Genomic DNA, 15,444 nt, shown 5'->3' with positions numbered 1-15,444 from the left:
GGTGCTGCATGTCAGTGATGTAGGCTGGGGCAAGATGGTTCACTGCTTTGTAAGTTAACAATGGGATTTTAAGCTGTATTCTATGTGAAACTGAAAGCCAGTTCAGGGAGGCCAACACAGGCGTAGTGTGGTGTGAAAAAGTTGTTCTGGTGAACACCCTAGCAGCCGCATTCTAAACATGCTACCTATTTGCTTGCGTGAGACTTTGGTATTGAAATTATTATAATTATTATTGGAACTTTCCCTGCACGTGAAAGCGCCTCCTCGACCCAAGTATGTGTGGCTCAACAATAACAACAATAAAAAAAACTCTAAATGAAAAACTAACATTATGAGACCTCCTTTGCCAGTAACAAGATATAGTAATAGGTTTTACCCTTTTAACTGGCACAAAAACTGACAACTTTATTCAAGGCATCATGTTTGCAATAACCACAACACAAGCAGTCAAAATGCAAACAAAAGAGACAACTCTTATAATAATATGCACTGTCCTTGAATTTGATTGGTCCACACCCGAGACGGCTTTTCTTAGAGCCTAGTCTCCACTGGTGTTGGACCAGATGACACCAAAAGGCGTACAACTCAAAAACAGCGCACTATCAGAGTATTGAGAGCTCGGGGTGAGCATTTACATTATGAGACCTCCTTCGCCAGTAACAAGATATAGTAATTAGGTTTTACCCTTTTAACTGGCACAAAGGTGTCAGTTTTTGTGCCAGTTAAAAGGGTAAAACCTATTACTATGAACAACTAAAATGTTTATTTTTATTACAGCACTTTTGTTGGGCCACCGTTGGCTCGAAAGAGGCCACTCATCCTGCCGCGTTGATCAAAAGGGGTTGTTTGACCATACTTCACCACGCTGGTCAGTGTTGGTCTGTGAAGGAGGCAGGACGAGGATATCATTCCCCACAGGCCGGAAATGGAACTCGGGTTGTTTGGTTCATGGTGCTATTGTGTGCTTAACCATTGCGTCAACGATATCCCAATATTAACATTGCATGTATGTTATTTTTCCTAACGTTGGATGCATTGGCTATTCATGACTCATGGGGGGAGGGGGGAAATAAATTAGCAAAATCTATGATTTATTACAGTGACAAATTTATAAATGTTATTAAAAGTGCAGCTCATGTGTTTTTTGTTGTTGTTGTAATTCTCCATTAATAAAAGATTTACCGTATTCTCCGGATTATAAGACGACTCGGCAAAGTGTAAGACGTAACCGAGACATGTGTCAGGGCGTCAATAAAGTTCCACAAATTCGGTGTCTCACAGACGCACACAAATGCAAGTACGGCATCGCAAGACGCAACCCCCCAGACGGACACTTTTAAATGACAGGAGAAATAAGGTGCCCCCTTTAACCCAGAGAAGACGGCATGTAAATGAAGAAAAAAACGTTTCCCCTTTACTCTCCTACAGCCCAATACACTTTCACAGACCCAGCGAACTTCAAAGCATATGTTTGTACCCACGTGGAGGGGGGAACAATTGTAATTGTTTTTGTTGTTGTCGAATCGTCTCTCCTCCATGCACAAGGGTCGAGTCGTCGAGCAATTGCTCAGCCCTCTTTAAATGCGCCTCCGATAATCAGCAAGGTTCGTCGCGTAAACAAAACAGCACACCGGACTGCGTGTTGGAGAGTAAAACCCACTGCTACATTTGCAACTCGAGTACTGTGACGTTTCGCCGGTGATTACAACGTCCAGCTTAGCCAGGCGATTAGCCAGAATCGTGAATAAGTCCTCCTGTAGTGGTATATTTACGCGATCTAACCCAACAACAACAACAAAAACCTTGATTATGGATAATACCGGTCGCGAAAGCCTGCGTGTTAAAGTGGCTCCTTAACTCGTGCTCAGTGAAACCTCGTGTCTGCAGGAGCGTCGGGTTACAGGGTGCGCAAGTGCAGCATGCTCTCTCGCTCTCTCGCTCCCTCTCTTTCGCGGCGATCCCAAAAAACAGGACCGACCATTCCCCACCTCCTGCGCGACAAAATAACTTTTCTAGATTTAAAGCTTTCGTGACTGCTAGGATCCATACTCTTTGGTTCTACTGGGTAAAGTCACGTAGGTGAAAATAAAATAACAAAAAAATCCAGCGCTGTCCTCCAGACAGTCTCGTCCCTTCACCTGATGAAGGCCGCTTGTGTTGTGGCCGAAACGTCGTGATTTTTTGTTATTTTATTTTCACCTACGTGACTTTACCCAATAGAACCAAAGAGTATAAAATAACTTTTGCAAGAACTCCAAGGAAGTGGTCGACACAAGAAAACCCATCAGCGGGGCCATTCCGACCACGGGATGCATGAGCACACACAATAGAACTATTTAAAAAAGAAAATAAATTATTGCACGCGGTGTGAAATTAAGTCACGCATTGCGTATTTTTCATATATACGCCACAAATTATGTACCCGATTAAACTACCTCCTCTTAGGGACAATGCCCAAACACGCCAGGCGTCGCCCTCTGTCAAAACTACCCGCATATAAATCTCGCCCCGGGGCAGCAAAAATACACACACACATATATATACTTTTTTACGTGTTTTAATTTTGCCCATTTCGCTTCGTCCAATGTGGCGTTACTTTTGTAGCTCTCCGAAGCGTTTTCGGGTCGTACCGCGTACGTGCTTTTTTATTTATTTTTAATTTTCGGGAACCGATGTCCGACGTTTTGCTCCAGCAAATTAATTCTAAGGCGCTCCCAACACGCGGAGTGAAACATTTGACGTCAGAATCAGAAGGCGTATTTTTTCCGGAGGAATCCGATGAGCTACAAAGCACTTTTTCACAGACGTCAAGGTCGGGGCGGGTAAGGACGTTGCAACAACAAACGACACACAAAAGAAACACAATGGTAGTGAAAAGTACGAGAAAGGAAAACAAATCACCCATAAGCGTACAAATGAAACTAAACCATCCCCCATCCTACCAGGCAAAGCCCGCCAAGGTATTAATTTGTTTTTCAGAAGCGACATGGCCACAAATGATAGCTCGACGTGGCGCCAATCAGAGCGTGCGGGGCACACAGATGGGGAGAGCTGCGCAGAGCGCGACCGTGACAATTCGACACAGCACCGGTGCGGCTTCTATTAGCCGGACATTAGTGGGCATTTGGTCGGCTTCCGAGCCTGCCATGGCTTGCCCTGCCACGCACACAAACGTCTGGCTGACGGATAATTATATCGGTGACTCGGTAGTGTGGGATTGAGCACCCGTACGAACCCGCTTTGCCGTGTTTCGTATAAATAACTGCACCACAAAACCACACTGCGCTGCCTCTGCAAGGATTTCAATCTCGGCGAGTTCGCTTGAGAATTCACTCGTCACGCAGATTTGCCCAACGTGTTGAGCGAGCGCGTCTGGGAGAGTGTGTGTGTGCCTCAATTGAGTACCTGGTGCGATGTGTCAAATCATTGCGACTAGGGAGACAAAGGCGGCCGGGCGTGGTGCTGACCACCCACCCCTTGGTGCGCCATACTGGCCTTCATAGGTGCTCACGAACAGCACTTGCCCCAACAGTCTGTTAGTACTATACGGGGGATTTTTGTCTTTTGTGCATTTGTGCAAGATGTGCAGGTGGCCCATACCATTGTCAACAACCAGAAGTAACAACTTGCCCACTCTGTCACATATCGAGTTCGTGAAAGAGCTGATGGCTTTGCAAATAAGAATTGACGTTTGTGACACAAAGTGGAGCTTTTTTCTTCCATCACGTTTGCTGAGCGCAGGCCCAAAACCCCAAGCGGTTAGCAACATCCAGCACTATTGAAGGTGTATAAGGTGAGAGTTAACACTTTTTTTATATAGGAATTTATAGGTTATGGGAATTTGGAAAGAAATACGATGGGAGGGAATTCCAAAGTTAAACAGTTGCGAGGAACGACGCAGAAAGACGGAAGAATATCGACCTGCTTGACGGTGGCTGAACGCAGCACAGGCGAGACAAATCAGTCGCTCCGGTTGACCGAGTCCACAACGAGGGCCCTGGCGAACGCAACGGGTGAAGTTGACGGGAACGTCGCGGCTTACCGATTGCAGCGGGCACACAGCGCGAGCAGCAGCACCAACGACAAGGAGGCAGCGGCCACAATCAGGACGAGCGGCCACACGGGGAGTGTCACGGCGCTCGCAGAGTCCAGCAGCAACGGAGCCATGACGGGACCTGCAGACGAAAACGGAGCGAAACAGCTGACGCGGGCCTCCAAAACAAAAGCAACACCCACTCTGAGAACGCATACCTCGTCAAGATATCGTCGAAGCAGGCCCGGAGAAAACGATACACGGGATGGTTAAAACTTAACAACAACAAAAATGCCTGGGAAGGTTTTTTTTTTGCCCTGAGAGATGGCCAGGGGATGGCAGTACATTGGCATTAAATAAATAAGGAGTCCGAATTTCCAGCCCTTTTGTCAATCCACTGCTAGGTGAGTGCCTTCCCGTGCCATGGCGGTGATGTGTGCGGGTTAGTGAAGGGGTTGAGGGGAGAGGGGGGGGGGAGCTCAGACTCCATTTAGATGCCACTCGTCAGTCGCGTCTGGAAATGGGGTGATCAGGTTGAGTGCTTGAAGCACTGCGCCACTGATGCCAAGACAAGAAGTCCTAGAGCAGCGGTCCTCAACCGGGGGTACGGGGAGGACCCCTTGCGGGCTACGTGGCAATGTCCCAGGGCGTACGTGAGGTGACTTATAAATGTGTGAAATTATATCATACACGAAGAGTCATTGGTGAATAATCGTTTATGAATATGCCAAGATGAAATAACCACGACACAATGTAAATCCATATGGTAGCCTAGAACGGTATAAAATACATATTCTTTGGTTCTTTCGGTAAAGTCACGTAGAATAAAAAGAAAAAAATAATAAAAATAAAAATTAACCACGACGTTTCGATCGCAACACAAGCGGTCGTCCTGATGCTGGCGATTAGGTGACGTTTCAGACGATGACCCTTCTTCACCGTGTATAGAGAGGCCACAGATAGAGGGCTGCAATTCCAGGCCCCAGCCACTGCTGCCGTAATGGCCACCACGAAAGGGAGCTCTCGAGAGCCCCCATAAGAGTATTTGGCCTAATCTTCCACGCTGACCAGACGTCTTGAAAGAGGTGGGGGTGGTGTGGGGGGTACTCACACTTTACCCCACCACATACAACCTTCCGAACAACTAACTGGTACCCGTTTATGCTACTGAGTGGACAGATGCGGGGGCAATTTGACGAACAAAACAACTTGCTCCACTGTTTCGCGGGGGGTTGAGATATTAACTACCTCGTCTAGTATACGGGAGGTCGTGGGTTCGATCCCGATCCTGATGCCATTCAGGAATCGAACCTGGGTGGCTGAGTTCACGTCGTGGCGCAGTGGCACAACGACAGCACCGCCGCTTGCCAACGTCGACACGTGGGAAATGGAGAGCAGATACGAAGAGGTTAACCCGAAAGAAGAAAAAAAAGAGAGGGTCAGTAAAAGGGGGGAGTAGCATCTACAACACAGCAACGAAATCAGACACCTGGCTCGATTATATCCAGCGAATGCCAGCGGTCAATCCAATGAGTTCACTGACACGGCTTTGCTCGCCTCTGCCGAGGTGTCGAGTTTAACACCCGACACCCTCTTGCCGCAGTCGACGGGGCCCAGGGAATGCCGCCAGACCTTCCACAGAAGTGGTTTGAGAAGGAGCAAGTGCGTGACAAATGTGGAACGGTCATATCTGCAAAAAAAATGCCTCGGTTGAACGGTTTATACCCAATGCATCTCCTTTCGCAAAATAAAAAATAAAAGACACGGATAAAGATCTCCCGCTTAGCTTTGAGGCCTGCTGCGGCAATAGCCGTTCGCGAGCAGCTAATACGGCCAACGTGTAACGAATGAGGTGGGTGGTGCGATTCAGTTCCTGAAATAACTTCCAGCCACGAGCAGCGAAACGTCGGACATCACGCCGAACCAAAAACACGCGGTACAAAACGGGAAACACAGCGGAGAGCTGTGCGGCAAGTTCGCGAATGCACGCACAGCGACGTGACAGGAGACGTTATGACCGTTGAGCTTGTTTAGGCATTGACAAATAGGGGCGCTGGAATCCCTGGCCCGATCGACAAAGAAATACTGGACAGACTCAGGAATGGGAGTCGTGACGCGACTCCCTTGATGCAGCGCTACGGAGGTGAGGACACGTGGATCACACAAACAACGGAAGCTCTCACAGACCCCGCTGAGCTGCGAGGTGACCGGCAGACGGCCGGCAACACAGCCAAGTCGACGGAACTCACACGTTTGCCGAGCTTTCGATGTTATCCCCTCGCATGGCGTGGGGGGATTCCTCCAGGTGCTCCAGTCGCCTTTCGCACGGAGTCTAACACTCGGTCGTGCGATTGGCCAAACAAGCCAAGACAGCACCCTCCTGGAAAGGAGTCTTGTGACTCGCAGGGGTTTTTTTTCCCCCTGTGTACGAATATGCTAATTGTGCACGATCAAAGTCATTCGTCTGTGCCATATTTACAATCGCTTACAATACAGACAATTGTCTAAGCGTTATTAATTATGTATATGTTTGCTGTATTTTCAATGTTTCCTATAACATGGTTGTTTTCACCTTGAATTCCTATTTGCTTCACTGCCATGTACTTTCGTTTTTGTACTCGCTTGCGTAATTTTTACGTCCCACATCACTCACTCTTGCAAATGAGACTCATCCCGGCTAAACAAATAAACTTAAAACTTTGATATTAGATCATCCAATGCATACATACATATGTATCATTCAGTATATATAGTAAATATTGCAAGCCGACATATGAATGTACATGTATAACCGTGAATCTCTGTTAATCTGATGGAGATGATTCACCTTATCCATAATACAGGCTTTTTGGGTTAGATCGCGTAAATATATAAATGTATCGTTAAACCCGCCACCATCCGACGCAGCCAATTAGTAGCCAATTAGTAAGGTTTGCTACATAAACAGAACATGCCAATTCGTTACTTGTGCAGCACACCGGTGTGTTGGAGAGCAAAGCCACAACATTTACAATAAAACATTTTTGACGAAGTCTAATAAATATGATTACTGCCAAATTATGAGTAGAACACCACATTAATTCGCAAGAAGAAATGTGCGCGGTGTTTAACGAATACGGTACTTTATTTTCGCTTGCGGTTCGCTGTTTGTGCTTCAGTGACACGATGCGTAGGCTGGGTGTGGCTCGCCTGGCAGTATGCCCAGATGAAATGCACAAAGGCCACCACACCAATCACTTTTCCACAGCATTCCTGCGACACACTACGTCGTCAAATATCCAGAACTTTCATGATTTAATAAAAAAAACGACTATACAAGAGAACCTAGCACGTTAGAATGCCAGCAGTTGTCAAGAGTATCGGCAGGCGAGTGGTAAGGGGATTATTGCGTTTAGCCACTTCAATTATATTTACCAGCTGTCATTATAAAAAAATGTAATGTAACATTTATTTTATTAAAAAATATATCAGCTCCCCAAAACATGTATTTTAGACCTCACAAAGAATATTCTGACCCTATCCACATCATTATTCTTACAAATACAACCTCTTAAGAAAATGGATGCTTACTAAAAAAAAACCTCATTGTGAAAAATAATGGATGTTGTAATGCGTTCCAGCGAGTTACGGGTATTTAATTAGCAGTACCGATGCTGGCTGGCAGCTATCAGGGCAAAAAATATGTGTACCTCCACGTTGGGAGGGGGGAGACCAATTGACAAATGTGTCCAGTTTTCAGAAGGGGGGGGGGGGAGATATTCCTAACAGCAGCACAACCTTTCATGCGAGTAACTTATTGAACAAATCTACTACATATTATTCGGGTCTTTTTTGTTAACCTATTTACGTGACTTTACCGAAAGACCCAAAGAATATGAATTCCTGTAGTCACGAAAGCTTTAAGTCAAAAAATCTACTCCACTGTTTATTTTCAACTCTCTCGTTACGAACATGTCCTCTCCACGCAGGCACTTGTGCTATTGCCATGCATTCTCAAACTATCCTCTCGCAATAATTCATTCTAATTATGGTGCGAGTCTAAACTAAAAACACGTGTTTTTTTTACTTTGCCAGGTAAGGGCCCACTGAGGTACTACTATGTAGCTCTTTTTTTCAGAAGCGATCTGGCCACAAATGATAGCTCAACGAAGCGGCTTATCGAGTGCAAATGTATAGCAGCCAAATTTCTCTAAACGCATGTTGATTCAAATGCGGAGGGAAAAACCGGAGGACCCGGAGAAAAATCCACGCGACCACGGGGAGAACATCCAAACTCAAGGTCGGGATCGAACCAACGACCTCCTGTATACCAGACGAGGTCATTCAAATCAGTCGGTTGCTGCTGCTGCGCTGACAGTGGTGGTGTACAAGCATACATAACAAACGAAAAACACTCTAACACACTCTAAAACATCTGATCGAGTCGCTCACTTCTCTGAAGAGATGCCGCGACACCAAGGTAATACCGATCGCCTTTATTCTGACCACAAGTTTTGTGGTTAATTCAGACATGATTAGCCGAGGGATAGCAAGCTCTGCGATCTTACATTTACTTGCAAATTCCATCTCTGGCCCGGCCCACTTACCCTTGGGTTGTACCCATCTCAAACCGATATAACCTTCGGCTGCAGTAGCTCTCTCGCTACATTTCTTCCTGCCTCAGCAGTCCGCCTGCTGTATTTTTTTCACGTGAATACGATTGCTTGTGTTGCGATCGAAACGTCGTGATTTAATTAAAAAATATATATCTACGTGACTTTACCGAAAGACCCTAAGAGTATGAATTCCTGCAGTCACGAAAGCTTTAAGTCAACATTAAACCCAGTTCGGTTCAATTCCCGAACAAACTGCCCCACCCATCCCAACACGTGGAGCGAAACGTCAACACGCCGTGCCAAACAACACGAAGGAGCTACACAGCCAAGACAAAGATCTCCCCGTGTAGCCTGCACAGACTATTGGGGCAAGTGCTGTTAGCGAGTAGCACCTGTGAAGCCACAACCAGAGATAATGTACTAGCTGTATCCGCAGTGAAATACAGGCGTCGACATTAAAAACTGTTTCTAATCCTTGTTTTTTTGGTAAAGTCAAGTCGAAATAAAATAAAAAAATAATAACATTAAGTAAAATACAAATTACAAATAATACATTTGAAATAACAAAAGCAAAAAAACCACGAATGTTTCGATCGCAACACAATCGGTCTTCTGATGCTCCCCAGACGTGTTGCGATCGAAGCGTCGTGGGTTTTTTGCTTTGATTATTTTCAAAGTATTATTTTTATTTTATTACTTTCTATCAACGTGACTTTACCGAAAGAAACAAGAATATGAATTTCTGCAGTCACGAAAGTTTTAAGTCAAAATTTAACCGTGTCTAATTTTACATTTCATGAGCGGGGTAAAAAAATAATAAATAAAAATCTATGAAATCCGGTGCGCAGTCACAGACTCTTTGGAAGTAGGGGCACAACGTTCTGCTCGCAAATGGTTTGTGGTTTGATTACAGATACACATCTCGACTCGACACACTCGACAGAAAATACTGTGGCCTTATTAAGAGGGGGGGGGGGGATCTCCATATATATAAAATTGTGAATGTGTGTCTGTTCAAAATGTTTAGAGTACTTCCCGACATGCAACAAACTGGGAATTTTCCATGTGGGTACTTTCCAGACTGTAAACCATGTAAAAATTATAAAAATACACTTTTTTTGGGGGGGGGGGGGAGCTCAATATTGCATATATTTTGTGCACGGCAAGTGAGCTGTGACGTCAAATCTGTCACGTGACCCGCGCATGTGGAAGCGTAACGCATTGTAGTGTAGTGGTTAACGCGCTGCGCTACGAACCCGGCGACCCGAGTTCGATTCCCGCTCACGACCACTGCCGGTGACGATTATTTCAACCGCTTCTGGGCCTCCCCTAGGTCGTCTCAGCCTCAAACGAGTAACTGCTGTGGTGTGTGAACATTGCCACTGGGGAGATAAAGGCGGCCGGGCGTGCTGCTGTCACCCACCCTCTCGTATATATAATCGGTGACATTACAGGCAGTGGATCTTCATCGTAGCGCATAAACTGAGAGGCCGGAGAGATGCAGTGGACAATAAGAGTCGGAGACGGCGCTTGACAACTACGTACTTTGAACTTCTTTCGCACCGTGTGTAGCCAACCGTGCTAATCGAGCATGCTAATTGGAACATCTTTACGATAATAGTGCCCACCATCTCCCTAGTAAGGACGGAGAGATAATGCATACACCCGTGCAATGTGAGTTGGTAAGCGTTAACGAGTGATTTTGTTCGCCTTGTATAAAAGACTGCTCACGAGCACCACGCCCGGCCGCCTTTGTCTCCCGAGTGGCGATGTATTTACGCACCGTACCAGGTACTCATTTGAGGCCGTGTCGACCTAGGGGAGGCCTAGGACCGATTCAGATCATCGTCATTGGTGTCGACCGTGAGCAGGAATCCAACCCGGTTCGCCGGGTTCATAGCGCAGTGCACCACACCGCTCTCCATAGACAAAGATCCCCCGTATAGCCTTAACAGACTGTAGGGGCAAGTGCTGTTAGCGGGCACTTGTGAAGGCCGGCACCTGCACACAAAGGGGTGGGTGGTCAGCACCACGACAGGCCGCCTTTGTCTCCCGAGTGACGATGTTTTTACGCACCGCACCAGGTACCCATTTAGGGCCGAGTCAACCTAGGGGAGGCCCAGGACCGGTTCACATCAAAGTCACCGGTGTTGGCCGTGAGCGGCCTACGGGACCCGTTTGGCCCACGGTGGTCACCCATCCCGGCTTAGCCGTTCTTAGCTTCTCAGATTAGCCTCAGTACGCCCCAACAATGAACAAAGGCAAGACGCAATTTAGACATTGCAGACATGGTTTTGTTGTTTTTGTTGTTGCACCACTATCATTGTCTTTTTGATTTCCATATTTTACTTTTTTCTTCTGCAAAACAGTTGCGGTTCATAATCAAGGACAACTGCCGAGGCTTAATAAAAGTTTTTTTTTACACTATCAGAATGTGTACACACTTGCTGGGAAAGGATAATCAATCATCGGTGCAAATTTAGAATTAGCAGACGTGTCTGAAGCCAGACGGCTACTTTTAGAGCACATCCAGTGAGCCAAGTCAACATGGTGCAATGAATAAAAAAACCTGACGATTTCCAGGCTAAATGTGGCAATTCACTAGATCTGCCGTCATAAATATCACGCGTCAACGTACAGTGGCAGAAGTTTACCACAACTCTGCTATATTCATTGTATGGCTTTAGCTAAGAAGAAAAAAAAAACCCCATATGAGCCAGTCGAGAAAATGGACATCTCATTCCTGTCCATCTCTCATTGGCCACTCCACAGTTGTTCCAGACATCATAGCTCACCACTTCGAGCTACATCTCTCTAGGGCCTGTCTGCCTGCCTCTCAGGCTCTGCTCGGCTGCTTCCATTTGACATATATTCTTCTTTGGTTACATATTAGTTACAGGTCACCTTCTATCTGTTTAAAGCTTCTGTAACTTTTTTTTTATTTTACGGTGTGGTTCAGATGTCTTGTGATCCTACATTCAAATTCTCTAAAACGTAATATTTTAAAGTTAAGTTTATTTAAAACAGTAATGAATATGCAAAGGGAAAAAAAACAATATTCGAAATCGAACAAAGACGGTTACCGCATCGCGCGCTTTCAGGTGCGCTTCTGCGGCCGTCTGGAACGCTCTTCCTTCCGATATTAGCAAGCCACTGGGAGCGATGCACTTTAAAATCTAAATGGGAAAACTCAATTCTTTACAACTGCTTCTCGTGTCAAGTTTCTTGTCCTTCCCCCGCACCACCGATTAGCTCGTTCGACTACGCACGGCGCGAAAGAAGCTCTCCATACATATATAAAAATGTCCCGGCACGAATGCCCTTACGAACGCTGAGCACTATGGCATAATGGGGCACCCGTGTGTTCTCATGGAGCACTACTTTAGCACAGTGGGGGGGGAGGTGGGGGGTGCCCCAGGTCAAGCCAACGACCTGCCAAAGCTACGTAAACGCTGCTGGGCATTAGTAAATCAAACAAATAATAATAACAATCACCTCTAACCCGTCCCGCTCCGAGCGATGCAGGCAAGTGCCAATGCGGTTGTGTGTCAGCAACATCGGCAATTAGAGGTTTCCCGTTTGCTTTAGTTCGACAGCACGTGCGCTCTGCAACACTCAGTCGTCGGGGTGCATGCACCAGGCCATGAAGAGAGAGATAGAGAGGTGGGTCTGGGGGGGGGGGGACGACAGAAAGCTCCAATCCATTTTGTTGTTGCACAAGCGCCCAATGTTAACCGGGTGCCACGCCAGCCGCTCTGAGCAAACCGACGCCTTCCTTAGTCGACGAACCGACCGATCGTGAACTCGCCCTGAGAGACACCATGGGGCATCGCCGAGGTCTCATCAAAGGGGTAAAGTCAAGCTGGGTGCGGGGGATGCCGCTTGTATTGATATTGAATGTGAACAATACAAAGCTGCGAAAGCCTCGAGCCACGGGCACAGGTCACAGCAGCGATAGATCAAACCGAAATAGCCAAAGTTGAAACAACTGGTAAGTGACTCTCTGCGGCTGTGGTTAGGGGAAAAAAAACTGCTGTGTCGATGAGGGTTTGCTGCCATCTGGCGTGGCTTGCCTGGGTGTCCACGCGCCGATTTTTTTTTGCCCGGTTTTCGAACGCGAATCGTAACGTCTCAAGACATCTGTCTGCCGCTTAAAGTGACTACTGTTACACGGAGTACGTGACTCCGTGGCGAGATGTTTAACAAACAAAAAAAAATATATAACGACCTCGCCCGGTATACAGGAGGTCGTGGGTTCGATCCCGACCCCTGACGCCTGCTGCTGCTGTATATTTGTTCTCTCTTCTCGTGGTCGCGTGGACTTTTTTTATCTCTCCGGGTTCTCGGGCTGTCTCAGCCGGCGTGATGGGCCACGACAACTGTCTCTGGTGTGGACCAATCCGTTTCAGAGTTCAATGCACACATTACCAGAGCGTGTTGTTGTTGTTTTTTTGTGGCTAATGCAGACTAGATTCCTTAAAAAAAAGCTTTCTGTTTGGTGTTTTAACATCTTAACACCTCTTTTATTGCCAGAAAGGATAACACCAATTTTAACACCGGCAAGAAAGGTCTCATGATGGGTTTAGAGTATTTGGGTACGATACATTTCTACGCGATAAGCTCACTTCGTTGAGCTATCATTTGTGGCCAGGCGCGTGCGTGCGCGCGTGCTTACGCGTGCGCGCGCGCGTGCACACGTCATCCAGGTGGTCCGGACCGCCGTTGATTGCTTGGCGCGTCACGTGGGATGTGGCTAACGTGGTTAACAATCATCGGGCGTGTACAGCGTGTAACGGCGTTTATTTGTACAGTATCTGAATGGGAAAGAGTAAATTGCTAAACGTGGGCAGTTTGGGGGGAAAACACTTTGCATTAACGGTTTCAGTCTTTATTAGAAAACAGTCAAAATTATATCCGCTGAAACTACGCGTCTTAAATCATTTGCAATAAAAAAATATTGAGGAAGTGTAAACGTTTAACCCTGGTATTCCGCAGGATTTTGTTTTTAAATGGTATAAGTTTATTTTATCTCTTTTAATGTTTTCTTGTACCCCTATGCTCCAACGTTTACGCTCTTCGCATTTACTAAACCTGCACTGACAACCACGGTAAAACACTTCACGGTAAGACAATCCCCCTCCCCCACTATAGCTTACACGATATGGTGAGGCATTCATCCAGCAGTGAATATACAAGGAGCTGTAAATGATTATTATGATTAACTTTTGATTTTAGTACCTAAACGTTGAGGAACCATACTACAAACGATATACACGTACTAAATTACTTCATTTGATTACTCGTTTGCATGGTGCACACTTTTAAAATAAACAGTAATGATTGCATGAAAACGTATTGCAATGTTAACATCACAGCTGCAGCCATCATATGCGCGTGCGCACACACACAAACAAAACACTCAACAAATCTCATTGACGTTGTTGATTCGCGCCCAAGATTGAGATTATTTTATTTTCCATTCCAATTTTGGTTTGAACTCCACCCCACCGCCGCCCTGTAAGCATTTCCAACTGGCCCTGATGCCGGTCTCACGAGACTCCCAGAGGAAGGAGCGAAGATTCTTTTAATTGAGGTGACCGCGAGCAAAGAGCCATCATTCCAATGGGGTTCATAATCGCCCCTCCCTCCCTCACCTCCCTCCCTACCTCACCCCTCTCCCTCCTTCCCTACCTCACTCCCCTCTCTCCCTCCTTCCCTACCTCACTCCCCTCCCTACCTCACTCCCCTCCCTACCTCCCTACCTCCCTTCCCTCCCTACCTCACTCCCTACCTCACTCCCCTCCCTACCTCACCCCCCTCCCTCCTTCCCCACCTCACTCCCCTCCCTACCTCACCCCCCTCCCTACCTCACTCCCCTCCCTCCCTCCTTCCCTCCCTCCCCTCCCTACCTCCCTCCCCTCCCTACCTCCCCTCCCTCCCTACCTCCCTCCCCTCCCTACCTCCCTCCCCTCCCTCCCTACCTCCCTCCTTCCCTCCCTACCTCACTCCCCTCCCTCCCCTCCCTACATCCCTCCTTCCCTCCCTCCCCTCCCTACCTCCCTCCCCTCCCTCCCTACCTCCCTCCCCTCCCTACCTCACCCCCCTCCCTCACTCCCCTCCCTCCCCTCCCTACCTCCCTCCTTCCCTCCCTCCCCTCCCTACCTCCCTCCCCTCCCTACCTCACCCCCCTCCCTCCCCTCCCTACCTCCCTACCTCCCTCCCTCCCTACCTCCCTCCCCTCCCTACCTCACCCCCCCTCCCTCCCCTCCCTACCTCCCTCCCCTCCCTACCTCCCTCCCCTCCCTCCCTCCTTCCCTCCTCCCCTCCCTACTTTCCTTCCTCCCTCCGAGACAGGCCGAGGTTGGCAGCCTGCGGTACCGCGTGCAGCTCTTTGCCTCACCCCCACCCACTCGCGGGGCAGCCGTTATAAAATAAATAAAAAATCTTAAACACAATTTAACGTAAACATAATTCATTGAATATGGCAGGAAATTAGTCATTATGGAATATCCTGGTGACGACGAAATGTACAAGGGCCAAACTGTATTGTTAAAGAATAACTAAGGTGTGCAGCGGGGGAACTAATTATACACATACTCTTTGGTTCTTTCGGTAAAATCACGTAGGTATAAAATAAAATAGATTTACCTACGTGACTTTACCGAAAGAACCAAACATTATGGATTCCTGCAGTCACGAAAGCTTCAAATCAAGATTATTAATTATACGCAGTTTATTCCATCGCTTATTAAGTTTATTGAAGTCACAATTTGTCGTCTGCTGTATACCTGCTGTGTGTGAGTGTACAAATAGCCC

The 15,444-nt window shown here is 47.1% G+C and overlaps 1 protein-coding gene across 3 annotated transcripts in view; it reads right to left on the bottom strand.

The window, feature by feature from the left end:
• The window catches only part of LOC116941657 (uncharacterized), an 81,940-nt gene that overhangs the window by 48,968 nt on the left and 17,528 nt on the right, over positions 1–15,444 (bottom strand). For all 3 annotated transcript variants that reach the window (XM_032952962.2, XM_032952963.2, XM_032952961.2), the window contains exon 2: positions 4,043–4,175. In XM_032952962.2, the coding sequence (XP_032808853.2) occupies positions 4,043–4,167 (125 nt within the window). In that variant the 5' untranslated portion in view covers positions 4,168–4,175. The remainder of the gene's footprint in view (positions 1–4,042; positions 4,176–15,444) is intronic.

This window comes from Petromyzon marinus, chromosome 12 (assembly GCF_048934315.1).
Source record: "Petromyzon marinus isolate PM22_M1 ecotype Great Lakes invasive population chromosome 12, UKy_Petmar_22M1.pri1.0, whole genome shotgun sequence".
NCBI lineage: Eukaryota > Metazoa > Chordata > Hyperoartia > Petromyzontiformes > Petromyzontidae > Petromyzon > Petromyzon marinus.
This window is presented reverse-complemented; position numbering and strand designations above follow the sequence as displayed.